The sequence below is a fragment of the Vulpes lagopus genome, chromosome 4, assembly GCF_018345385.1.
Source record: "Vulpes lagopus strain Blue_001 chromosome 4, ASM1834538v1, whole genome shotgun sequence".
NCBI lineage: Eukaryota > Metazoa > Chordata > Mammalia > Carnivora > Canidae > Vulpes > Vulpes lagopus.
The window spans coordinates 24013211-24041128 of record NC_054827.1 but is presented as its reverse complement, the minus strand read 5'-3'; the positions used below and the strand labels follow the sequence as shown (position 1 = coordinate 24041128).

Sequence of the window (27918 nt, the reverse complement as noted above, 5' to 3'; positions counted from 1 at the left end):
CTCTTTAAATTCATTTAATTAATATATAAATCAATAAAATAAAGCAGCATCACAACTACTAATAGAAAGTAAAAGAAAAAAAGCAAATTGTTCCATGAAAGGTATCTGGGGAAATTCAACTGAGAAAATATTTTTAGCTTCTAAATAAGAGTTTTGCTTGCTTTTTCAACTCCATAAACACACGATTTTAGAATTAGTTAAGAATTATTCAATATTTAGTGGTCACTCCTACATCAACTTATAATAAACACATGATATGTTAAAAAAGCATTATTTGACTTTATTAATCTTACTTGTAATGTTGAAAACAAATACAAAATTAAATGGTGACCCTTATTTTTAGTCTATTTCAAAGCATGGTCTCTTAGATTTAAGAATTAGAGCAGATAAATGTCAAAAGATGGAGGGGAATCAAAAAAAGAAGTCAAAAAAACCCCCCACTGATATGTTTATGTGTTATAAAGTTTGAGCTACAGCGCTTATATTCCTTTAAGTGGTATTTTCTTCTGACTTTCCACTAACCTCACCAGTAACTGAATTTTTAACAAGACCCTATAAGCCACCACAAGTCTTCCAACTATAAATTGAAAAGAAATGTAAGCAGATATGTGTACCAAGTACTTTATGAAATTCACCATGCACAGCTGAACTTCACATACAGAATTCAAAAATCAAAAGGACTATGATATTCTTAAAACCCAAAGGCTAGATAAGGCCTTTCCTGCACTGTAAGAAATGACTTGATCTAATGATGTCAATGTAGAAATACATTATATATTTTAACATCAATTGGGGGGGGGGGGAAGGCCAATAAGCCTTTACATTTTAAAACCAAAAGGGATACGTTTTGGACACCTTAAATTATAAAATTCAATTCTAAGCAGGAACTGTTACTGTGTAACAAATACTGCTCATATCAAAAGTGCTGGTGACAAAAAATTCAATATGCCCTCCCCACAGATCTGTTCACACACATTTATATAAAGAACTGTTAACTGCAGTAAGACTGTAAATGTTTAAGGTGCTTAAAGTTTTGCACCGCAGGACTAATTCAGTAAGTATTCATCTGCTACCTCTTTGTAGCAACTCCAGTTAGAGTGAATGATCCATGGGCAAAGGGCAAAAATGCTGTCATTTTCTAGAATGTGGCATTTGTGGAGCTGGAGTGCCCTCTATTGGTAATGAAGAAGACACACTCATTAGCTGTCCTGCATGCATTTTCTCATTAATTCGGAGTTCACATCCGTCTTGAAGCATTCGAACTGCTATTCGGGCAATGTTCTTAGAGTCGTCAAGTCCACTGTGAGGCCGCCCATCATAATCCATTCCTAGCTTTTCAAGCATTATTGTCAATTTGGTTTGGCTTCTAGGAACCTGAAAAATAAACAGCTTGGTAAATAATTCTTTCGTATTCTATTAAGTCACTGTGAAAAATAAGAAAATGAAAATTAATGGTAATAGCTAAAGTTAAGCAAAGGGCAGATACTCTTAGTTAAATGAAGCAAATAAATAACTCAAACCCTCAGAGCTTTAAAAAAAAAACTTAAGTTATAGATGAAAATACAAATAGGTAGAATCATCAAGACATCTAAAGAGTTTGCAGTTTTATAATGTGACAATCATTTATGAAAGGAAATATACTGTTCTGGATTTATAGCAGAAGCTCTACCATTTTTTGTAAGTATATGCTCAATATCCAGCATGGATTCCAACAAAGGGCTTGAACTTATAACCCTGAGATCAAGACCTGAGCAAAGATCAAGAGTCAGACACTTAACCACCTGAACCCAGGTGCCCAAAGCTCTGCCATTTTAACCCAAATATTCTTTTCCATGGTATTTTACTCTAATGTTTTTTTAAAAAAGATTTATTTATTCACAAGAGACACAGAGAGAGGCAGAGACATAAGCAGAGGGAGGAGCAGGCTCCCTGCTTGATGTGGGACTCAATCCCAGGACCCAGAGGATCATGCTCTGAGCACAAGGCAGATGCTCAACCGCTGAGCCACCCAGGCGTCCCTTTACTACAATATATTATTTTACTTGACAGAACCCTTAGATAGATACACACACACACACACACACACACACACACACACGTAACCTTTCTATGACTAAAGATAATGAAGTTCAAGAATGAAAAGAAATTATCATATGGTACTTTTCAACCAATTTAAATACCTGCTCCAATTTGATAAATGTAAAAATCTCACTCCCCGAACTCCAATATGCCCCTCCACTTTTGAGACCACTATTTTATCTTCTGTATATGTTAACTTTTATATTCTATAGTTTGTATAGCTATGTCAACTATACATCTTGGGGCCTCAGCTACTTTTTCTGTAAAATAAAACTAATAGTCATACTGCTTATTCATTAGGTTATTGGGAGAATCACAAATCAAGTGATATAAAAGCACCATGATAAACATCAATAATTATCCTAAAACTGTAATACTGTAATGCATTCTGGTCCTTTCACTAAATATCACCTAGAAAAAAACTTCCAAAAATAACTTCCAAAATGAACTACTTAAGTGAAATGGACTATTTCTTGATACACAAAATCTACCAAGACTGAATCATGAAGAAAACAGAAAATCTGAACAGATCTACAGTAAGGAGGACTCAACTGGTAATCAAAAACCTCCCAACAAAGAGAGGCCCAGGACTAGATGGTTTCACCAGTGAATTCTACAAAACATTTAAATAAGTCGCAACACCAAACTCTTGCAAAAAATTGAAGAGGAAGGAACACTTCGTAAATCATTTGACAAAGTCAGTATTATCCCCATATCAAGGCCAAAGACACTGTAAGAAAACTACAGACCATTATTATCCCTTATCAATATATTTTTTAAAATTTTATTTATTTATCCATGAGATACACACAGCGAGAGGCAGAGACACAGTCAGAGACATATGCAGAGACACAGGCAGAGGGAGAAGCAGGCTCCTTGCAGGGAGCCCAACGTGGGACTCATCCTCGCACCACGGAATCACACCCTGAGCTAAAGGCAGATGCTCAACCACTAAGCCACCCAGGAGCCTCTATCCCCCTTATAAATATTGATGCAAAAATCCTCAACAATAGTAGTGAACCAAATTCAGCAGCATATTAAATGGATTACACACCATGACCAAGAGAGATTTATTCTTGGAAAGCAAGGATGGTTCAACATACAAAAAAACAATCAATATAACAAACCACATTAACAGAATGAAGGGAAAAAACACACGATCACCTGAATTGATGCAGAAAAAGCATCTGACAAAATTAAATACCCATTCATGATAAAAAATACTCAACAAACTAGCAACAGAAGAAAACTACCTCAAAATAGAAAGTCCATATATAAAAAATTTAGAGTGAACATCATCATATTCAATGGTGAGAAGACTGAAATCTTTTCCTCTAACATCAGGAACAAGATAGGGATGCTCACTTTCACCACCTCCATTCAAAAGAGTATCAGAAATTCTAATCAGAACAAGTATGAAAAAGAAATAAAAGGGATCTGAATTGGAAAGGAAGAAGTAAAGTGATCTTTGCAGGTGTCATGAACTTATATGTAGAAAATCCTGATGATTCCACCAAAAAACTATCAGAACTAATAAGCAAAGACAGCAAACTCACAGGACACAAAATCAGCACACAAAAAGCAGGTGCATCTCTATACATTAACAATGAAGAATCCAGAGAGGAAATTAAGAAAACAATTCCATTTCAATAGAAAAAAAAAATTAACCAAAGAGGTGAAAGACTTGTAAATAAAAAACTACAAAATGTTGCTCAAAGAAATTAAAGACAATACAAATAAATGGGAAGACATCTGTGTTCATAAATTGAAAGATTTAATATTATTCAGCTATCAGTAATACCCAACTTGATTTAAATACAATGCAATCACTAATAAAACATTAACTCAAAATGGATTAAAGACCTAAGCCTAAGAGTCAAAAGTATAAAATTCTTACAAGAAAACCAAAGGGAGAAGTGTCATGACATTGGATTTGGCAATGGTTTCTTGGATACAACACCAATAGCAGAGGAAATAAAAGAAAACCTAGAAAAAATAGACTTCATAAAAATTTACAACTTTTGTATATCAAAGGGCATACTATCAAAAGAAAAAGCCCATAGAATGGAAGAAAGTATTTGGAAATCATGGAGTGAAAAAGGACTAATAACCAGTATATATAAAGAATTCCTAAAACTTAACAATACAAAAGACAAACTACTTGATTTCAAAATAGACAAAGGACTTGAATAAACCTATCTCCAAAGGCATACAACTGGCCAGTAAGCACACAAAAAGCTGCTTAACATCACTCATCGTTCTGGAAATACAAATCAAAATCACAATGAGATACTGCTTCACACTCATTAGATGGCCATTATTAAAAAAAAAAAAAAGAAAGAAAGAAAAAGAAAAAGAAAAAGAAAAGAAAAGAAAAGAAAAAAGAAAAGAAAAGAAAAAAGAAAAAAGGAAATGAAAAATAAGTGTTGGCAAGGATGCAGAGAAACTGGAAGCCTTGTGTGTTGGCTGGGCGAATGTAAAAGGTACAGCCACTGTGCCATGGAATTTCCTCAAAAAATTAAACACAGAATTACCATATGATCCAATTCTACCTTTGGGTATATACCCATAGAAATGAAAGCAGGGACTCAGTTATTTGTACATCTACATTCACTGTAGCATTATGCACAACAGCCATAAGGTGGAAGCAATCCAAGTGTCCATCAATAGATAAATGGATAAACAAAATGTGATATATAAATACAATGAAATATTATTCAGCCTTCAAAAAGAAGGAACTTCTAAAACAATGGAATTATTATTTCGCCTTTTACAAAGGAAGGAAATTCTTACATATGCTACAACATGTATGAATCCTGAAGATGCTGGTAAGTGAAATAAGCCAGTAACGGTAACAGTCTGATCATACACTAGAGAGATTTACTGATCTGCCTTTAGAATAGCTGTGGATTTCTGCATAAGAACAGGGTCCAGTCATTCATAGAAAAGCAATGAACATTTTGCTGCAGCTTTCAACCTTTTATATGTGTAAGTAAGCATCTACTTATTTAACAATATAAAGAATAAGGGCAGAAGTTGTCTAATTTCAGTGGAAAACAAAATCTGTGTGAGCTTATCTCAAATCCAACCCAGAAGTGAGTATTTGTACAGGAAAACAAAAATAAACAGCTTCTGCCTTCTCAAAATATAGTTTATGCTTTACTTTTACTTCAAAAATGACATTTTAATGCACACACAGAACTACAAAGGAAATAAAAAACATGTTTGTATAATTTTGTAAATGCTAAACCTACATTTGAGTATGATCATGCCACACGTACGTTTATTTTCTAAAATCTTGCCTAAAATTATGTCTGTAACCTGTATCTTTATTCATATTGCTTTAGCCTACTTATAGAAAACTCAAACCTACTTTAAGTTCAAACCAGCTATTAAACAGAAAAGTATTATGCTTGCCTTATAAATCTCTTAAAATTATGAAAAAGAGATTAATTTTTTAAAAGATTTTATTTGAGAGAGAGAGGGAGAGCACAAGCAGGAGGGGAGAAGCAGAGAGAGAGGGAGAAGCAGGCTCCCCACTGAGCAGGGAGCCTTACTCGAGGCTTAAACCCTGGACTCTGAAATCATGACCTAAGCCAAAAGTAGATGCTTTACTGACTGAGCTATCCAGGCACCCCTAATTTCAAGTGTCATGATCATCTCCATTCCCAAGAAAGGCTGGGTAAAAAAATCATTTTTAGTTTTAAAAAGGAGAAAAGAATACTTTGTACATACCAAAGACTATACATTGTTAGCATCCTATATAGTAAAAATTTGTGATAAGACTTTTAGGTGTCCTTGAATAAGAAAAACAAAACAAAACAAAACAAAAGAAGGAAACATTTTAAAAAGAAAAATGTTAAGCTTCCTCAACTTCCACTAATTGGCATTATTGTTGATAACTATTATGAACAGGGGAAAACCACACAGAAAAGAGCAGCCTAATAAATTGGGTCAACATCAATAGATCCACAAAAAAATACCATTCTCTACTCAAGAGTGTTGGCAACATTATTGCCTTACCGTATCTACAAGTTTCTTAATACTGTAATGTACTGTGAGCTGTGGATATTTTTATGCAGTGTGAAAATTACTTTATGGCTTTATTAATCATAAATAATTATCCTTAGAATAAAGTTAAAGGTTTGGGAAAGACATCCTAATGTAAGGATTCATTGTCACCTGGGACGTATAGCAAAAAAATTAAAAAATTTTTAAAAAAGCAAACCTAAAGACGACTGCGCCCCTACAAATTTACATGAAACACAGAGAACAGAGGCGTATCTGAATTAATATCACAAGACACAATTAGCAAAATGTAGACAGTATGAAAACCTACCAGATAAATGACTTCATTTTTTAATAAAAATAGTAACAATAAATCACTAGAGAGAAAAAGGAGGTGGAAAAGGAATTTAGAAATTAAAAATCTGAGAAAGGAGCACCTGGGTGGCTCAGTGGTTGAGCATCTGTCTGACTTTGGCTCAGGGAGTGATCTCGGGGTTCTGGGATCAAGTCTCGCATCACGGTTCTCACAGGGAGCCCTGCTTCTCCCTCTGCCTATGTCTCTGCCTTTCTGTGTGTCTCTCATGAATAAATAAATAAAATCTTAAAAAACAAACTTAAAAGAGATATGTCAACCAACTAGAAACGTGTGGGCCTTATTCTGATCCTGATTCAAAACACAAAAGGTACGAGAAAAAAAAGATAAGGTGAAGGGGAATAAGAGGTACAGACTCTCAGTTATAAAATAAGTTACAGGAATGAAAAGTACAGGACAGCAATAGTCAATAATACTGTAGTAACACTGTATGCTAGTGGTTGGTAACACATATAGTGGTGAGCATGGTGTAACATACAGACCCGTCCACTATTCCTGAAACTAGTAACACTGATGTCAATTATACTTCAATTTTAAAAATTAAATTTAAAAAGAAAACTCTTTAATTTTTTTTAATTTTTTAAATATTTATTTATGATAGTCACAGAGAGAGAGAGAGAGAGAGAGAGAGAGAGAGGCAGAGACATAGGCAGAGGGAGAAGCAGGCTCCATGCTCCGGGAGCCCGACGTGGGATTCGATCCCGAGTCTCCAGGATTGCGCCCTGGGCCAAAGGCAGGCGCCAAACCGCCTGGGATCCCGAAAACTCTGACTTTTTGACATTAAGGAATCACTGTTGATTTTTTTCTAAGTGTGATAGTGGTATGATGGTTATGTTTTTTAAAACTATTCCTTATTTTTGGGGGTTACTAACGAAATGTTTACAGATCAAATGAAGTAATATTTGACATCTGCTTCAAAAGAGTAGGGAAAGAAAATAATAATAAAAAATATATACTGTCTTAAAATTAAAAAAAAAAAAAAGGGAAAGTGGGTGGAGATACAGATGAAACAAGGCTAGCCATGAGATTATACCTCTTAAAACTGGGTCAAGAGGATTCATTACACCTGTCAACTTTTGTATATATTTGTAATTTTCCATAACAAAAGTTTTTTTTGAGAATTCGCAAAATGAGTGAAAAGATAAATTCACAGAAAAGGAAAAAATTTTACCAAATATAATCAAAGGACTAGTATCCATAATAAATATGTATAAATAATCACAATATGTATAAATAATCACAAATTGTAATCTACAATTACAAAAGGACAGACCACTCAATTTTTTTAAATGGGAAGATTTAAACAGGGACTACACAAAACAAATTCAAATGGCTAATAACCACAGAAAAATAAGCTCAAGCTCAACCTCATGAGTAATCAGGCAAATGCAAATTAGAACCTTCATGAGGTGGCATCCCACACCAACCAGATTTATAAACATTTAAAATGTCTGGCAATACCAGATGCTGATGAAGACCTAGAGCAATTATAAATTCACCCACTCTTCTGGGGGAGAGTGCAAATTTGTACAACCCCCTCAGAAAATTATTTTTGCATTACCTAACATCAATGATGCAATATCATATGAGCCAGCAATTCTACTCACAGGTTTATACTCTAGAGAAATGAGCGCAGAAAGGCACCAGAAATGATGCACAAGAAATGTTTAGAGTACCACTGTTCCTAAAAGCCTCCAAAATGGCCAGCCAAAGTGGGACAGATGAACACAGCCCTGTATATTCACAAAATGAAATTCTCCACAGCAATATAATAAACTACAGCTATATACACATCAATGGATCTCAAACACAATGTTGAGGAAAAAAGCAAAATGAACAATATAGCCAGTACAATGCTAATTATACATAGTCAAAAACAAGCAAAAGTAAACCACATGGTATAAAGATACACACATAATATTAAAACTATAAAGAAAAACAAGAAAATGATTTCCATGGAAGTATGGACTATTTGGGAGGGCTCTGGGAGAAAGGAAAGGGATTAAGTGAATGGAAGTTATATGAATTTCACTTTAAAACAAACTCCATTTTTCTGAATGTACATTTCTTAGCTTTAAAAAATGTTAAAAGTACAAAAAAATGTTAAGGGAAAGCATCTTTTCTCACAAAACTACTTTAGGATATACTTCACCAAAATGAGGTTGTAAAGGAAGAAGGCCAACACAAAGTCTAACACATGATAGAAAAGCAAGAAACACATCTCCTAGGATGATTTTAGAAGAAGCCTGAAGAACAAAGAGTTCGGATTAGAACAGGATTAAAGGCTCTAGGAAGGTAGTCTCCAAGGAAAAAGGGGACAAAAAAAAAAAAAAAAGAAAAAGAAAATGGACCGACCACTAAGTGCTTTGAATACTAAGAATGACCTATAGTTTGAATGGAGAGTTAATGGGATAAGAAAACGACTAAAGGCACTTGTAAAATCTAGGGAGAAGTTGTGAATACTCGCCACTGCTACAAGAACATAAGCAGTAAATAATAATTTGATTATAAAGATAATGTAACTAATTAATTAGGAAGACACAGAGAGAGGAAGGACATGCAGATATGGTGGCTTTTTCATAGAACTAAATCTTTATATCTTCCATTGCAGGAACTCCACAGATACCTCAAACAAAAAGTTCAAGAAACAGGAAAACAAATCATTTAGAAATACGAAGGTAAATATTAGAAGAAATAGCTAAAAAAAGTTGAAACTGGTTGCCTCAGGAGAATAGGAACCAGTACCAGTGAGGGCCTTAGTGGATGAATGCCACTTTCCATAAACCTTATAATGCTACTTAAAAATTTACACTATGCATATGTACTAACTGATAAAATTCAGTGAGGAATATTTGCTCCATAAACAATTCACATACTGAATATCCCTACAGTTTCAAACCTCTCCTGAAGATCATGTATTTACAGTTAACCTATTCAAATAATAGTAACAGACTGAAAGAAAAATAGCTCAATTTTCCAAACTCATATGATCATCCTCATGTTTGGATTATAAAAAATTACAATTGAAGTATATGGCCTTTTTCTGTGAAAAGCACCCAGTAAATCACAACATACGTACAAAATGTAATAAATTTATCATCAAGGGCAGTATAATCAATAAAATAGAGAAATTTTACCTTGTAAAAGTTTCCATATGACTTTCGAATATTGATCCACTTTTTAGCAAAAGGAGGATATTTGAGCCTGCTTAGCCGGCACTGAATATTCAGGAACTTACTCATATCCCACGAACTTGTAAAATCAAAAACAGGGGTGGAAAAATGGTAAAAATAAATGCTGTACTGTTCTTAGTAGTATATTAAGTCATTATTTTTATTTACATGTCACCTTTCTGATATTTATATATATTATCAAGCTTAGAAAATTAACCTCACTAGCTCCAAAATACTAATTCAAAAATAACAAAGAGAAGTAAAAGTCAAGTATATCCGTTTTTGTTTTTTGTTTTTTAATTCTTACTAGACTTATCATGATCAATGTCATGGTTCTGATTACTTGGGCAGACTTCTATCTTGTTAATTATTTTTTCATAATCCTGAAATACCTCTGCTAAGTTTACTTTTAATGCCAGGTTTATGGTATTAGGAAGTTCTTTTGGAGTGTGCTTTGAAACAAAACAAAACAAAAAACCAAATGAACAAAAATGAAAGTAGCTGGTATAAAGTGGTAAGAACACAATTTGTTCTGTTACAGCATATGTTTCTACAACACTAATCAACTTAAATAAGTAGGAAAATACTAATTGTATAATATGGAAATTGTATTGGTTCATACATGGTTCAATTGTATTGGTTCTAGGGAAAAGAAGGCAATACAACACCTGTACACATTATAACCTACAGCAGGAAAGAAGAAAGCTCTCAACTCAGCTACTGTACTACCAACAGGAGTACTTTCAAGTATATATTAAAAAAATAAAAAATGAGTGCTTGTCCCCAGGATGCTATTGCTTCTGTACGTTTATAATATCCTCTGAGGCAACTTCCACTAATTCTGAGCTGCCTGCCCGTGCTGTCCAAATTATTTCTGGATGTTTGAGATATGTCCCAGAATGTGAGGTTTTTACAGAATTACATATACTATGTTATGACAGAAACACCTATATACTTTAGCAGGAAACTGCTCATTCACGTTTAAAATTGACAGATTTCTAAAGAGGTCCACCAACATTTCCCCCAATTTCTATTTTAAAACACAATTAGAATGTGACTACTTTTCCTATGTAAGGGTCACTAAACCCTTTATGTAAGTGACATCTCAGCTTTAGTGTACAATCTGTCCATAGTTTGGAACAGAAGTTGATTAGGACTTTCTTCTTCAATCTTAATAGTATTATGGTATGGGAGCTGCCTTGGCACAATGCCTATAATCCTTGTTTCAATCTTTCTGATCTTCCCTCTAAGCTTTTCATCGAACAAATGCTTTCTGAGCATACACTCTGAGTTCAGACTACAGTAAGAAGCATTATGGAAGACTATCAAGTAGCAGTAGCAGAAGTCTCTACTCTGAAAGGATTTTTAATCTCTCTGCAAACAAGTCTTACATAAATAAAGTTTAGACATCAGAATACCTAGATGGCCACACAAATGGTATATATAAAAACTGCAAGACATCGAAAAAAAGAAAAAGATAAGTGTGAGTTGTAGTATGTGGAGTAAAACAGAAGAAGGGCTTTGAATAATAATAAAGAAGTAGTAAAGGAAGAGAGCCTTCTAGTAGAGGGAAAGCATGAATAAGTGCACAGAGAAAGGAAACACCATGTGATTCATTAGCCAGCACGCACAGAGTGGACAAGAATGACAGGTACATCAGGCTACACAGGTGGGGCTGGGGGGGGCGAGGGTTAGATAAGAGAACCTTGAGAGCCATATTGAGGAGTTTGGACTTCCTTGAGCAAGGAAGTGTCATGATAAAAAGTTTCAGTAAAGGCATTTTCGTTTTACATATTAATATTTATCTTTCCCTTGTCCTCCAGTCCTGAATTAGACTATTATCCTTCTTTTCTCTCCCCTTTTGAGCTTGAGGATACAAAGCTTAAGTAGAAAAAAAACAAAAAACAAAAAACAAAACAAAACAAAACAAAAACACAAAGTTTAAGCAGAAATAAAAATTTGAAAGGAAAAATATGGTCTCCTGTGGGAGACCCCAGTACTATCAGAAAACAGTTTTTTTGTGGTTATCCTAAAAGTTAAATGGATATGAACATCTTTGATCTTAAAAAAGTAGATAAAAAAGATAATTCTCCTAAATACTCACCCATCTGTCAATATGCAATATTTATACTTTGTTCCTAATTCCTTCAATTTCATCCAGTCAATTACTTTTTTTAGTACCTGAGGGAAGGTATCAGCTCTGTCTACCTGATCCTGAGGATATAAAAGTAAAATTTATAAACATAAGGGTAGCTACATGTAATCCTACAAATACCCAGATACAAATGTTGAAAGGAAAGAAACAGTAAGAGAAAGCCTCACTACGATATTTTAAACTCTACATGATTTCCTTAGCTGAGATCTACCTAACATTTCGTTTTTAAGATAATTAAAAATTCTTCATAGCTAGGCATTAAGGACACTTTCAAGTGAAGTATATAATCCTCCCAAAATTAAGACTCAAGATCATCCCCAGTGTTTCTCTTTTTTTTTTTAAGACCTCAACCCAATGGCTAATTCTCCAGAATGGAGAAAAGGGAAATAGCTGAAAGCTATGGCTCTGTAACGTGGTCTCTCTATCTTAAAGCTCAGATCTTTCCACAACAGATGACATACCAGATTGATCTTCCTAATTTGATCTGTCACATCACTTCCATACTTAAAATCCTCCAAACATTCCCCAAGGCTTTCAGGGTAAGACACACAGACTCTTCATGATGTGGCCTCCCTCTATCTACCACTTAAGCTTTATTTTCAACCACTTTCTTACTAGCCCATTCACACTTGAATCATCCCTGACTACTTACAGTTCTGCTGTCCATACCTGAAATGCCCATTCTTTCCTATTATCATGATTCAGCCCAAGTTCATTAACTTGAGGAAGTCACGGAACAGCCTTCCATTCCCTCAGTCATAAGCTGCCCATGATACCCAAATAAAACAACAACTTGTCAGTCTTTCTAACCATATTGTGTCACCACTGGTTTAGTCTATCTGTCCTCCTGAATATAAACTATTGAGTGAGCTGAGGAGACTGATTTGACCATCTCTGTATCCCCAGCACACTGGCAAATAGTGCAGTAGGCACTCATATACTTGTTGGGTGAATGAGTAAATGAAAAAGGAACTAAATAAATGAACAAAGAGCCAACCACACTGCACTACAATAAAAAAATTAGAGACCTAAAAAAAAATTAAGCTATATATCACGTCAAGTTATAAACAGATAAATTTCAAAACTTACTTTACTAATGAACCAAATTAAACCTTTAGTTTCATCACTACAAGTCCTTAAGAGGAAAGACTGGGCAAGATTTTACCAGGTACAAAATGTCCTTTTTTACTTTAATATTTTAATATGAAAGATATTTATCAACTAAAAAAAGTACATTAATTGCTTACAATAATAATAATGTTGTTAAACTACTAAATAAACCCTACTTTCAAAACCTCTTTCAAATTCTAGAAAAAGAAACAAAAAATTAGAACCTGAGTAATTCCAGTTAGGTTGATGCAGAAATCAGAAAGCTGTGTGTTAAGCTCTGGTCTCACATACTGCTGGAATGTATCTTCCTACAAAGGAAGGAGAACAAGTTAAAGTATTTTCTATGACTTCAGATACATCATACGAGATACATAATAAAACATTAAGGCACAGAAGGCTGTAATTTTATAGGTGCTCATGGTATAACCCTTTCTAGAATTTTAACAATTTAAGGATAATTCTCCACTCCCGAAGCACTCTAATTTTAATTATGTTTCATAGCTTAAAATTTTAAAAATTATGTTCCATAGTTTAAAACATTTTAACTGCCTGGGTTGCTCAGTTAAGTGTCCGACTCTTTGTTTCGGCTCAGGCTGTGACCTCATAGGTCATGACATCAAGCCCTGATGGGGGCCGTCCACTCAGTGGGAAGTCTGCCTGAGATTCTCTCGTTTTTGGCCCTCCCTCAACTTGCGCTCACTCTGTCTCAAATAAATTAATTAAAAAAAAATTTAAGATGGGGCACCTGGGTGGCTCTGTCTTTAGGTGACTGACTTATGATTTCAGCTCAGGACATGATTTCATGAGATTAAGCCCCAGGATGTGCTCCATGCTGAGTGCAAAGCCTCCTGTAGAGTCCCTCCATCTACCCTCCCCACTTGCGCGTACACTCTAAAATAAATAAGTCTTTAAAATTTTTTTTTAAGATAAAGCAAGTATCTGAAAGCAAGGCTTCAAATGAAAGATTAAGTATTTTCTTGAGGATCAAATGTTGATAATTTTGTTTGTAATATCTGAAATGAAACCATAAAGCTTAATAATGCAACCTCAACTTCAATATACTAAGAGCTTTTTAAATAATAATAAATTCCTTGAAGAAATGCCAACCTTTAGTTATTACTATTCTCATTTACTCTTGACTACTCCTTATTTTTATATTGACTCCATTAAACTAAATTCTGAATAGTCACAAATTGAACTAGTAGTAGTTTAAAGTAGTTAAAAGTAGTAGTTTAAAGTAGTTAAAAGTAGTTTAAAGTAGTTAAAAGTAGTAGTTTAAAGGGTGATAATAATAATATATTTTTGTAGCAATTTTAACCTCTTCAAGAAGCTTTCACACTTGCCTTCTCAACTTATAATCACAAGTCTGTGAACTCGTAAGGCCAGTCCTGTTACCATCAAGCTCAGATCTCAAAGTACTTTTTCCTAGAGCCTAATACTGTCTCCCTAAACAAAACATGCCATCAGTTGTTAAAACTTAAGGACAACCTCAAAGCCTAAAGGCAGCAATCATTAATACCAGGTAGATACAGAGAAAAAGACAAAGAACATTTTTTGTGACAGAGATTCAAATATTAAGAAAAGTAAAGGTTTAATTTCCTAAGAACAAATTCTTTCTTCACACTAGTGTATTAACTCAATGACTTATAAAGGTTACTATTGTAAAAGAGTAAAATTAAAGAACAGTAAAGAATGTTTGAACTTTAAAAGTTAGATGCTTTTTACTTACCAGATACATTGCAGAAGAAAAAATTGTACTTGACTGAATTTAAGATAAATGAAGTATTTTAAGTATCAATATCTTTATAACTTTCAAAGAAAATCTTCCAAAAATATGCTGCAACTTCCCTTACCAAACATTTAGCAATCGCTTAAGTAAATTACATAATAAGTTAACAGGTGATAAGGGGTGCATTGGTAAGCGCGAGCCACTGAAGGGATTTGAGCAAAGAAGGGAAATGATTTGATCATTTTATAAGGATCACTCTAGGGGATCCCTGGGTGGCTCAACGGTTTAGCCCCTGCCTTTGGCCCATGGCATGATCCTGGGGTCCTGGGATCAAGTCCCACATTGGGCTCCCTGAATAGAGCCTGCTTCTTCCTCTGCCTGTGTCTCTGCCTCTCTGTGTGTCTCTCATGAATAAATAAATAAAATCTTAAAAGATATATACATTTAAGGATCACTCTGGCCACTATGTTGAGAATTGGCTGTAGAAGACAAGAAACGGATACTGGTCTGATGGTGAATGCAGTAAATCCAGACAAGAAATGACTGGGGTTCAGACTAGAGTCATAGCAGTGCAGTTAAGTGGCTGGGTTCTGGATGTATTCAGAAGGCAGAGCAAACAGGAGCTGCTGCTCGCCAGGATACGTGTTGGGAGAGAAACAGGAGTCAAGGATGACTCCAAGGTTTCTGAACTGAGTAATTAGAAAGACAGAGCTGCCATCACTCAGAAGGCTGAACATTTAACAGGTTGAGGGTAAATTCCATTTGAGACATGTTAAGAGGTCTATTTAAATATCCAAGTAGAAATGATAAATAAGCAGCCTGGATTTGGGATGGAGGTCCAGGTTGGAAATATAGATTTGGAAGTCATTAGCAAACAGTTTCTAAAAGCTATGGAAGTAGATGAGATTAAGGGAAAGGATCTATATAGAGACGAGGACCTAGGATTAAATCCTGGGGCATCCAATACTAGGAATTACGAAGAAGGAGGAACCAGCAAAGGAAACTAGAAAGGGGAACCCAATGAGGTCGAAGACAAATCAAGAGAATGAGGTGTACTGATAGTAACTTGCAGAAGATATTTCAAGGACAGAGTGGTCTAGACCAGGATTAGGTAAAGGTGATACAAATGAGTAATTTTAGTGGAGTGCTGGGACTGAAGACAGTGTGAGTTTAAGAGAGAATGGGAGGAAACAGAGATTTGTAACCTTTTTCAAAGAGCTAAGAAATGGAGTAGCTGGCAGAGAAGTGGGATAGGGTGAAGGTTTATAATAATGTGAAAAATAGCATGTCTGTATGTGATGAGAACAATATAGTAGAAAGTAATAAATCATTAATGTCTAAACAAAAGAGAAGAATTGTGGGCAGCTCAGGTGGCTCAGAGGTTTAGTGCCTGCTTTCAGCCCAGGGCGTGGTCCTAGAGACGCAGGATAGAGTCCTATGTCGGGCTCCTTGCACGGAGCCTGCTTCTCTCTCTGCCTGTGCCTCTGCCTCTCTGTCTTTCTCTCTGTGTCGCATGAATAAATAAATAAAATTAAAAAAAAAAAAAAAGAGAGAGAGAAGAATTGCTAGAGCAATGTCCTTAAGAAAGAGAAAGTGGAATCTAGTGAAAGTGGAACCTAGTGAATTATATAAACTTATTACCTTCATAGCTGCCAACTTTCCTTTTAATTTACTGACTTTAATCTTCTTTGGACAAGGAAATTATTTAAAATAGTCTAATTATAACTAAAAGATGCTCTGAACAACACTAAGAAAAAAAAACTATGCATTTTAATACACAAGCCTTTTTGGAGCACCTGGGTGGCTCAGTCGGTTAAGTGTCTGCCTTCAGCTCAGGTCATGATCTCACAGTCCTGGAACTGAGCCCTCATTTGGCTCCCTGCTCTGTGAGGAGCCTGCTTCTCTCTCTGCCTCTGCTTCTTGTGAATAAATAAAAAAAATCTTAAAACACACACACACACACACAAGCCTTTTTATACTTGCTCCTAACACGTTGGTGGCAACTGAGGCAACTGTTGGTGGCACAGAAGTAATTTCTGGATAGATGAGATGTTGATATACCTTGCTCAGATTTTACAAGGCAAACAGTAGTGTTTAGAGAACTCCTGCTGACTTCCTGAACTAATAACACAGTGACCACAAATATCTAAAGCACATGTATTATATGGCTTGAAACCAAGGTTAGGAGTGTCATTTCCCCCCTAAACTTTTTACTAGAAAGATGGTCAGTTCTAAGTTGATTTCCATAATTTGCCATTTTTAGAGATCACAGCATACAGCAGTCTATAGCAGTGGTTCTCAACCCTGACTGCATGTCAACTGAGAAGCTTTAAAAACATGGTGATGTCAGGGGTTCCACCACAGAACAACTAAATCAGAATCTCTGGGATAAGGGCCAGGCATCTTTTTTTTTTATCACTCCCTAGGAGATTCTGATGTCCAGCCAGATAAGTGTTCCAAGCAAACAGAAAAAACAACAACAACAACAACAACAAAAAAAACACTATAATTTTAGCTACTGGAAAAGAAGAGAAATAACCTGAAATTATTTCATTATATCTTTCCTATTAATCAAGTTGATACAAAATACAGAAGAGCAAACAGCCCATTTTTGAATTCTCATTCTAGCTTTAAACCGGCAAATGAGATCCCTGCTGAGAGCCTCAGAATAGTTGCTACTAAGAATAAAACTGAAATATAATAATTTACTTACTATTTCTAAGGTATGGGTATTCAGTAAAACCACAGGAAATTCAATTATTTCATGTATAAACTCAGGTGGGTTACCCTCTTCACAAGTGGCTTCGAAATCAATGATACAAATGTAGTCGTAGTAACTGTCAACACAATTGCCTTCTTTCAACATGAGCTTCTGCTTCTTGTAATAGTTTTTCAGTCTTTTCTTTAGCACATCCTTTACTCCTCTAAGGAAAGAAGAAGAAAATTAACTCCTAGGTGAATTTTGCAATTAAGAATCTGAACTCTTTACATGCTGGAACTTGGATGAACATGAGCAGTCACAGCATAATTTAGCAGATATCAGCTTAAGCATAAAGAAAGATTTAAAGCTAAAATAGCAAAGAATTAATATCAAGTGTAGCACAGCATCAATATTTTCCTTCAGAAGTAACTTTTTGTTTTTGAAGTACTTAAGAACATTTCTCCTATACTGGGATTTCAAACCATTAAGCCTTGTTAGCATACATCACCTCCAATGCCATACTGCTTTATACACCAAGATGACATTTATGTACTATAAAAACTGAAATTAATGTTCTACATTAATTATTAACTATTAATAGTTAATTAACTATTCTACAAACCAAACACAAATTTCAGAGTAAGACAATTCAGGTAAATGGAACATTTATGCTGTCTCTTTCCTTTCTTTTGGTTTCTATAGGTCAGATAACTAAAATTTCTCTATGAATATGAAAACATTAAGAGCCTAGCATATAAAGTTGAAAGTCTATTAGCTACTTACCTAAGAAAATTCATTTAGAAGATACCCTAGTGTAAAATACATCCAAAAGAACACTGTCATACTTAGTAGGTTCTCAATGGGAAGTAGGTTTCTTAATTTACCATGGGTAGAATTTAATTCAGGAGATTTGAGTATTTTCAAAATATATATTCCACAAATGTTGGTTGGAAAAAGAGTTGTTCTAAGTAGATAATGACGGCTGGCAATTGCACTCACGTTTTCAAACATACGTGCTTCTAAAGATTAAAAATCACAAGTGCTCAGATTTCCTTCAGTGTTAAACTTGAGTCCTATTAATGGTTTACAAATACAAAATGCCAGTAAAAATAAAAGGACTTAAATTGTAACTAGTGTGCACTAGACAACTCAGGCATTTTGGTCACATCACTGATAACTATTAAAAAAAATTTAACCTTTTATTTTCCTTTCTAAACTACCAATGAAAAGGAATCCTATTCATAAGAAATTAACCAGTTGTTTTAACCAAAAAGTTGTAATGTTTATTTGCGGGCAGCCCCGGTGGCTCAGTGGTTTAGAGCCACCTTCAGCCCACAGCGTGATCCTGGAGACCTAGGATCGAGTCTCACATCAGTCTTCCTGCATGAAGCCTGCTTCTCCCTCTGCCTATGTCTCTGCTTCTCTCTGTGTCTCTCATGAATAAATAAATAAAATCTTTAATAATAATAATAATATGTTTACTTGCTTGAAATTTCCTAAATTACCAAAATCTAGGACAGAAATCCCTTAACTCCCTTCATACTATTGTGACTTCTGTGTCATGGGACAGCTCTTGATTACTTTGTCTTAATTTCTCTCTTTCTTGGAGAAGCTATGCTTACTTAAAGGGGTGCCTGCAAACCTCGTGGCAACACAAAAAAACCCAAGTGCTCCAGAGAGAAACTTGTCATCTTTAACATTTCCTTTGCTAATATACATGTAAATAATCCCCACTTTTGCCAGTTCTAACTCAGAAAAAGATTCAGAATCTGGTTCTTCTGGATTGTCTCTGGTATGGAGCCCATGAGCTCCATTTGCGGACTCTGGCAAATACCTCTAATGCACAATCCTCCTCTTCATTCTTTATCCTACTTGAGAACTACCCATTAATGCCAATTTCCTGCTAAAATGCCTGCAGTGACTCCCTTGTACTTATAAGTTACAAAGACTTCAACATACAGTTCCTTCACAACTTGGCTACAACCTATCATTTCTGTATCATCTTCAGATGGTCCCACTCCCCCATAGTACAACTAACACTGCATATAAAACACTGTATGAGCTGCTGCCTAATATGTGATATGCTTTCTTGTTTTGTAACTTTGCTTGTACAGCAGCTGATGAAAAAGCAAGATTACTTAGCAGAAAGCATACCTACAGAAATTAGAAAAGTTCTGAGTTCTTTCTGCCTGAATGGGCCCTTTATCCCTTTTCTGTTTGGCCTATCCATTGTCACTCCTGATTTCCTAAGACAGACTCTATTCTTTATTTGCATGCTGTGCTTGGCCATACTTCCCAACACAGCACTGGTCACACTGTATTGTGATTGTGTGCCTTCCCAAAAGACTGTCTACTTTCCAAAGTGGGGAATATACATATCTATTTTACTTTTATAACTTTAGTCCCTAGTCTGCTGCTTAGAAATCAGTAAGTGCTTGTTGAATAAATGTACAAACATACAATTAGATCTCTAACTGCCATGCAAGTCACAAGTAAGCAACTGATCTTCACTCCTAGGAAAGACAAAAATTTTGCTCAGAAAATCCTCACAGGCTCTATCTTCGTAATAGAGTCAGAGGGGGGCAGCCCAGGTGGCTCAGCAGTTTAGCGCTGCCTTCGGCCCAGGGTGTGATCCTGGAGACCCGGGATCGAGTCCCACGTCGGGCTCCCTGCATGGAGTCTGCTTCTCCCTCTGCCTCTCTCGCTTGCTCGCTCTGTGTCTCTCATGAATAAATAAATAAAATCTTAAAAAAAAAAAAAAAAAGAGTCAAAGGGAAATGAGGTAAAATTTTTCTTCACAAGTTATCATGCAGACAATCTAGAAGGGAAAAAAGTCCACATATGTTCTTTTGAAAAGCAGAGAAGTTCTATTTCAAAGCAAAGGAGGAATACTGCTGAAAAGAGAAAAACGATATAGGGAGACCCAAAAGTAGTAATAGATTTCATCTACTATAGGCAGTCAACTTTTTTTTTGATGCCTAGCAATTCAATTGTCTACCAAAAATATTCATGCTTTGGGACGCCTGGGTGGCTCAGTGGTTGAGCACCTGCCTTTGGCTCAGGGCATGATCCTGGAGTCCCAGAATCGAGTCCCACATCGGGTTCCCTGTGTGGAGCCTGCTTCTCTCTGTGTCTGTGTCTCTGCCTCTCTCTCTCTCATGAATAAATACATAAAATCTTAAAAAAATATATGTATACCTTTCTGGATCCCAAAGGTCATTCTTGCCCATGCCCCAAGTTGAAATAAAGTATTTGTTTTGCAAAAAATTACTAAAAACTTAGGATGTATATATCTCATTGAAGATACACACATACCCACACACACAAAGTTGGCTAAGCTACATTGTTTTCTCATTCAATATACAGTTACACATAATACAGACTATCATTCTGCATACTTTTAGAAACTAACATGGAAAAAAATATTTCCCTGTAGGTGATTTTTTAAAAAATTACTTGGTTTCAAAGAAACCCACTTTATAAAAATAACACAAATGAACAAAATAAAAAATATATATATATCTAATCTCATTAATAAGGTGTAACTGACCATCAACCAAATGAGCAACTAAAAATATTCAAAACATATGTAGTATAAGATAGCTACTCCTATACATTGTTGGTAGATTGTCAAAATATTCAGACTTCAACTCAGCAATCTTAGTCTGTCATCTAAGAGACTGTCAGAAATAATCAGAGTTATATATAAATATTCACTTACAAGAATGTAAATTATAGCTCTATCCGAATGGTTAATAATAGTTTCTCTTTACAGCAGGATTACAGGCAATGGTCAATTTTTTTAAAAGTTATTTTTGATTACCTGGTTTCAAGCTTGAATTCTGAAAGTTTAGCTCTGAGTTCTTCTTTACTCATTCTATTAATGCATCCATTCGTAATAGCAATCTCTTTGTAAACTGGGTCACTGAAATCACTTGCACTGGTGGTAATGAACTTAGATCCTTTTGTTTCTTGACCATCAAATCTACATCGTTGCTTTTTCTAAAAAAAAAAAAAAGATACAGCTTAAAGTTAATACAAACATCTTAAAGATTCAAACTCCTGAGGCCTATTCATGCTACATTTCAATGAAAAGTGCATAGAAAGAAGAAAGACGTTTCCAATATAATGTACCCTGCTGCTCTGAGTCATGAGATTTCTTAAAGGAAATGAAGCTAAGTAAAAATAGCACTGGTGTTGGGAGCACATCAAAACAGAGCCCCAGCTGACCATTTACTATCAGTATGACCTTAGATAATTACTTATTAGCCTCTGATCTTCAGTTTCCTTATCTATAAAATAAAGAATAATAACTGTTCCAAGTGGCATTTGGTATTTGATAATGGTAAATAGTATTTAAGCAAGGTTATTGTGGGGGTGCCTGGGTGGCTGAGTTGGTTAAGCATCTGACTTCAGCTCAGGTCATGATCTCAGGGTACTTCGAAAGAGCCCCTCACCCTGCTTCCTGCTCAATGGGAGGGAGTGGGTAGGTGTCTGCTTGTCCTTGTCCTTGTCCCTCTCCCTCTGCCCTCCCTAACCCCCACTCATGCTCTGCCTCAAATACATAAAATCTTTTAAAAAAATTTTTAAAAAGCAAAGTTATTAGAAGGATTAAATGAGATTATGTATATCAGGCTCTAGACACCATACCCACTGTGCCTATTAAAGGAAATTTTATTACTATCATAGACTGGGGAACAGAACTTTTCACAAATGACATTCTAAAATTTACAAACAAACCAATTTTTAAGTGAACTTTTACAACATTATGCGTGTCTAAGTCCATGACTTCCTTAGAATTTTTTCTTAGATTTTATTTATGGAGGGGGGGGAGTGGGGAGGGAGAGGGAGAGAGAGAGTGTGTGTATAAGGGTGGGGTAGGGGAAGAAGGAGAGAGAATCTCAAGTAAAGTCCCCATGAGCACAGAGAATGATGTGGGGCTTGTTCCCAGGACCCTGAGAGATCATGACCTGAGTTGGACACTTAACTGACTGAGCCATGTAGGCGTCCCCTGAGAATTTTTTAACCTGATTTCATTTCACTAAGTTAACAGAAATTGCCCAATATAAAGACAAAATGGACTAGATAGAAATCTAGCTCAAAACTTCCTAGAACTCAAAGCAAAGGAGGAAATGTATTTGGTTTTAAAACACACAATTTCTAAAACTCATATGTATACAATTATTCAGAAGAACTACAATTACTATATCATAAATCTTTCCTCTTTCCTTAAACCAAAATCCGTGTTAAGAAAAAACATGACTCAATTGGTAGTCCAGAATTATTAATTTGCTAATATTAAAGTTCCATTTGTAAGTTAATTATTTTCCATATGCAATGTCACAAATATTAGGTATGTTCCAGAATTTTCAAAAAGACTTTGGAACTTCCCATTAATCCATATTAAAATTTGTTAACCTAGTCATAATTTTTCACATTGTCCCCATGTGAACTTTAATGACAGATTAAGAAGGGATAACCAGGGACAGGCCAAAGACCCTGACTTAGCACTAATCCTAATGGTTCAGGAACTATTTCTTTTCTCAAAGCTCTCAATTTATTATTTTTTTAAAGACTTTATTTATTTATTCATGAGAGACACAAAGAGAGAGAAAAAGAGAGAGAGAGAGAGAGGCAGAGACACAGGCAGAGGGAGAAGCAGGCTCCATGCAGGAAGCCCGATGTGGGACTCGATCCTGGGCATCCAGGATCACGCCCTGGGCCAAAGGCAGGCACTAAACCACTGAGCCACCCAAGGATCCCCATCAAAGCTCTCAATTTAACACAACACATGCTTACTAGAAATGTAACACTAGGTATCATACTAGAGCACTCAAGAATTACTCCTATCTCCTCAGAGGAAAAGATTAGCAATCCCACTGTGTAAACTGTCGATAAACTGAAGAGTAACTATATTGAAGCTCCTTGTTGACAAATGTTTTAAAAACTTTATTACACTGATCCTTGACTAAAGCTAAGAAAATAACTAGCTTTCATAAGACATTAAATTTATACCTAGCTACTTTATCACTAGAACTTACTCAGGATAATTTCTCTTTTGTCTTTAAATTGAACTTCATCTTCAGTCAGGTTAAAATTTAGGTCAACAATGAATAACAGTTTTTCTACCAAAACAGATGGCTCAGTCAATTAAGTAAATTTACTCTTTGGCTAAGTCCTCTCTCTCTGATTCACTTGCTTAATTCTTATCTAAAACTGTAGCTATAAAAATTACCCACAAATAACACTAAGGCCTATTTTAAATCTGCTATGAATCCTGATTTCTGTAAAGGAAGATCTGCTTCCTCTCTCAGATCCAACTCAAGCTCTTTCAGGGAAGCTCAGGGCAGTCAAGGTCCGATTTTCTTTGATCAGCCTCTTCTCCCAAATTTAAGGTCTACACCAATGGTTTCCGAATTAGAATCAATCCACTAAGGAAAAGAAGGAAAATATTAGAAACCCCTCAGTACTATTGATCTACTAAAATGCTGACTAGCTGACTAATAATACATAGATTGACAATGGCACCTTCCACATGTCTATGTCCACCTGTCACACCTCACAAAAAGTACCGGACATACAATGAGGAAAGGGCAGACAGATTCCATAGTATGAAAATTCACAGTATTGTGACATTCTGCAATCTTCCTGTGTTCACGTAAATGACTACATGATTTTTGTTATCCTAAATAAGAAGATATTGGAAATGACCATAAAAATCTTTTACATCAAAAAGAGGCTTTACTATCTTGCCTTAAGTACGTAGAAATGGTTTTGGTCTTCAAGTTGAGTTACGTATTTTCATTTACAAGACAGGTATTACAAAACTGCTGTCATTTCGGTAATGAGAAAGGGAGTAATAGCTTGAAATTTAGGTTTCTTTTAACAAACACAACTTGTCATTTCAACCTGAAAGAAAATATGTTTCAACAATAAGATAAAAAGGTAAATACTTATCAAAAGAAATGTTTCTCTGTAGCAAGAACATTTTAAAAATAGTTATTTTGGAAATGTCTTCATTATTTTATTGCCAAAAATCGCATTACTTAAAAAATAAACAACCCCTGCAACTACATATGAAAAAAAAAAAAAGCCTGAGAAGTGTAATTTAGCTTGATTAAAATTCTTCCAAAAGAATAGTTCTGATGAAATTGGAACCTACTTGCTGAAAAATAAAAATGCAACACCTACTAGTTTACAAAAACAACTGACTTTAGGGATAATGAAAATGTACTTAGCTGAGTTCCAACAAAATACTCTGCTTGACTGAGAATGAAAAAGAAAACTGTATCACCATTTATTAATAGTATCCAACAGTAAGTTTTTAACAAATTCACTAAAACCAATTTGGAACACAGACTTAAGTCTTAAGTCCCTAGATCTCAAAGTTTGAAGACTTTCAAATATAATGAAGTATACTCAACTATTTTTAAACCAACTTACATGATGATGTTATTGACAGTATCTCAGACTGAAGAAGAAAGGTGAGTAAAAAAGTGGTTCTTTAGAGAGAAGGGGCATGGAAGGCTTCTTGGAAAGCAGCATCTTTAAGAGAATGCAGTAACTATGCAAAGATCCAAAAGAAGAGCATGCATGGCAAAGGGAGCATACAAAAACCCTTAATAAGAAAGACTACCCACATTAAAACAAACAAACAAACAACAACAAAAAAAAACAAGAGCAGAAAAGTGAAGCCAGGGGCTCTGATAGCAAAAGGAAAGCAATCGTGTGATATGAAGTCAGCAATGGAAGCAGGAGCCAGGTTCTGCAGGGCAGCAAACCGCAGACTAAGAAGGGAAGAAACACAGACTTAATGTTATTAAGAGATTATTCTGCGGGCAGCCCTGGGTGGCTCAGCGGTTTAGCGCCGCCTTGGGCCCAGGGCGAGAACCTGGAGACCCCGGATCGAGTCCCGCATGGGGGGGGGGGGGGGGTCACTGCAGGGAGCTTGCTTCTCCCTCTGCCTGTGTCTCTGCCTGTGTGTGTGTGTGTCTCTGTCATGAATAAATAAATAAAATCTTAAAAAAATTATTCTACCTGCTATGTGGAGACCTCACTGTGGATGCAAGACCAAGAGTAGCGAAGCCTCCCGCAAGTACCCATTATTAAGTTGCTCAGCACGTTCCTGAAATGCAATGACCGGTTTTAGTTCTAGCCTTCGGTTATTTACAATCGGCCTCGCTGGTCAACAATGATTTCTGTCAAACAAGATGAACGAGTTTTAAGGCCGTCTTTACACTTTTGCTCTGTAACCAGGATCTACCACGGAGCTGTCAAAATCACCACCGAGAGGAAGTCACGGGATAGGTCCACATGAAAAAGTAGCAAATGGGCAAAAAGTTCCAACCCATGGGCGCGACCACCTTCTGTTAGGGCTGAGAGGTAATGGGCTTCGGGTCTTAGGGGCGCAGGGCGCGATTTTTAAAACCAACGCTGCCGATTACCTACAAGGGCTCGGCCGGAGGGCCGCGGCAACGGCGTGCACACAACATCTGGGGCAGAATTCCCACCAGAACTTCTAAAAGCACAGTTCACACGCTTCTCGTCTTGACTCTACTTCCTCAGGACCAGCGGGCAACCGGGGCGAGAGGCGCCCCAGTGACCACCGAGGCATCGCAGCCGGGGGCCGGGGGGAGGGGGCGGCCGGGCGCCGCAGGCTGCGGTTTCGGAGGAGCACCCCAGAGGACCGGGGCGCGGGCGGGCGTGCGGGCGTCTGGAAGCGCCGGGCACCCACGGCGGGGCGCGGGCGGCCGACTCACCTCGGGATTCGGGTGCTGCGGCTCCTCCCCGCACTCCGGCCGGGGCGACTCCAGCCGCGCGGGAGCCACGGCCTCGCCGCCAGGCTGTCTGCTCCGCTCCTGCTCCATGCCGGCTGTCACGTTCAGAAGAGAGCTGCGGGCGCCCCACACTTCCTCTCACTCTCACTCGGCCAAGCCCGAAAGCCTCGCCTTTCTCCGTTGAAAAATTACCGGGCTCGCGTTCCCGCGGCGGCGGCCACACAAACTCGAGGGGACACCTCCCACTTCCGGGAGCGTGTGGCGTCCACACGCCGCGCAGGCGCAGTGCGCGGGTGCGCGCGGCACGCTGGCGCCTCAGCCGCCGGGAGGGAGGGGCGGGGCGGGGGGGGCGGGAGGAAGAAGGGGAGGCGGAGGCCCGCGCGGGAGAATCCGGGCTGACGTGGCGCGGCGCGGCGGGCGTGCGGCCGTCCTGTCGCCTTCACGCAGGAGTCTAGTCCCTGGAAGCCCCCGCCGCGGTGCCCCGGCTCGTCGCCCGTATTTCCAGAGAAGAGGAACGAGGCGTGCGGTGGCTGGAGAGGGGAGCTTGGACCGCGGCGGGCGGGGAACAGCCGTAAGACCGTTGGCATTTTCCGGGAGGAGGTTGAGACACGTCCGCTCCTGGGCAAGAGCAAGTGGGTGTGGACTTACTAAAAACTCACCAGAATAGGTGAACCCGCTGTTTTCAGACACTGAGCGAGAGGCAGTTCTGAGAAACTGCCTGAGAGAAAAGGAGGAACTCCGAGGCCCGGGGGTCTCGCCGAGAAGACCGACGTCTCCCAGAGTTGAGAGGACAGCGACTGGCCTTTAGGGGGCCTGGCGGGCCGAGCTGTGGGAATCGGTGAAGCGGACTTCGTGGAGCAAGAGCTTCAGGGTCACGCGGGGGTACTCTTGCGCCTGTGACCGGATACGGGGATAAAGGGCCTGTGAGATTCCGCAAGGCGCAGAAAGAGCAATTGGGAGGAGCGGGAAGCCGGCGGCCGGGTGGCTCAGCTCAGGGCGTGACCCCGGGGTCCCGCATTGTCCCCCGCAGGCCGGGGCCTGCGTCTCCCTCTGCCTGTGTCTCTGCCTCTCTCTGTGTGTCTCTCATAAATGAATAAATACAATCTTAAAAATAAAAAGGAAAAGTAAGCCAAACAATTCTCAGAGCCTCACACACGAGGAGGCCCCACAGCCGGAGGGGAGGAAGGGTTGAAGACGTGGAATATGCTGTAGAGACACCAGAGGTGTCCTGCGGAAGTTGTGAGGTAAACCAGCCCGAGACTCTGGGGGGGGGGGGGGGGGGGGGGGGTCCTAGAATAAAAGCTACTGTAGACCCTTCAAAACCTTAAAACCCCGAGAGGATCAAACTGCTCCAGTAACTCTCCTGACTGCCTACCAGAGCAAAGGCTACATACAACAAAACTCAAGAGTCAGCATTAAGTTGAAAATATCAGGCATCCACTAGTTAAAAATAAATAGACCTGCCACGTAAGTATAGGAAAGTACCTGAAAATCTCTCAGGCGATAGAAACATATCCAGGAATGACACAACACAAATGGTGGTTTTAGCAGGCAAAGACTTTAAACATCTATTATAAATGCACTCAATATGCTCAGTGATTTAAAGGAGGAAATGATGGGAGAGGAGTGAGATTTAAAAAAAAAAAAAGCGAATAGAATTTCTGGAAATAAAAAAGTATCTGAGATGTTTTAAGTTTGATCTTTTTAAAAAAAACCTCTAAAGAAGATGGATAGCACACTTAGCACCATAGGAAAAAAGAAGTAATGGGGCACCGGGGTGGCTCAGTGGTTGAGCATCTGCCTTGGCTCGGGT

General features: G+C 37.5%; 1 protein-coding gene and 1 long non-coding RNA gene across 3 annotated transcripts in view; one reads left to right on the top strand and one right to left on the bottom strand.

The window, feature by feature from the left end:
* The window catches only part of LOC121489487, a 93287-nt gene extending 82826 nt beyond the window's left edge, over positions 1-10461 (top strand). For both annotated transcript variants that reach the window (XR_005987347.1, XR_005987348.1), the window contains exons 3-4: positions 9072-9138; positions 10280-10461. This is a non-coding gene — a long non-coding RNA (uncharacterized LOC121489487). The remainder of the gene's footprint in view (positions 1-9071; positions 9139-10279) is intronic.
* On the bottom strand, positions 258-26219 carry ERI1 (exoribonuclease 1). Its single transcript, XM_041752567.1, has 7 exons — positions 26088-26219; positions 21152-21330; positions 17341-17551; positions 13123-13206; positions 11738-11847; positions 9598-9712; positions 258-1374 (listed from the first exon to the last, which is right to left on the bottom strand). Exons 1-7 carry the CDS (start codon positions 26193-26195, stop codon positions 1132-1134), a joined length of 1050 nt encoding a protein of 349 aa, XP_041608501.1. The 5' UTR covers positions 26196-26219; the 3' UTR covers positions 258-1131.
* Between the last annotated feature and the right edge of the window lie 1699 nt (positions 26220-27918).

Excerpts from the sequence above, each read along its gene's own strand:
- ERI1 (XM_041752567.1), bottom strand. The coding sequence starts at position 26,195 with ATGGAGCAGGAGCGGAGCAGACAGCCTGGCGGCGAGGCCGTGGCTCCC. Across the intron at positions 17,552-21,151 it reads GAATTCAAGCTTGAAACCAG|AGGAGTAAAGGATGTGCTAA; the intron begins GTAATCAAAAAT and ends TTCTTTCCTTAG. Across the intron at positions 11,848-13,122 it reads ACCTAACTGGAATTACTCAG|GATCAGGTAGACAGAGCTGA; the intron begins GTTCTAATTTTT and ends TTATATCCTCAG.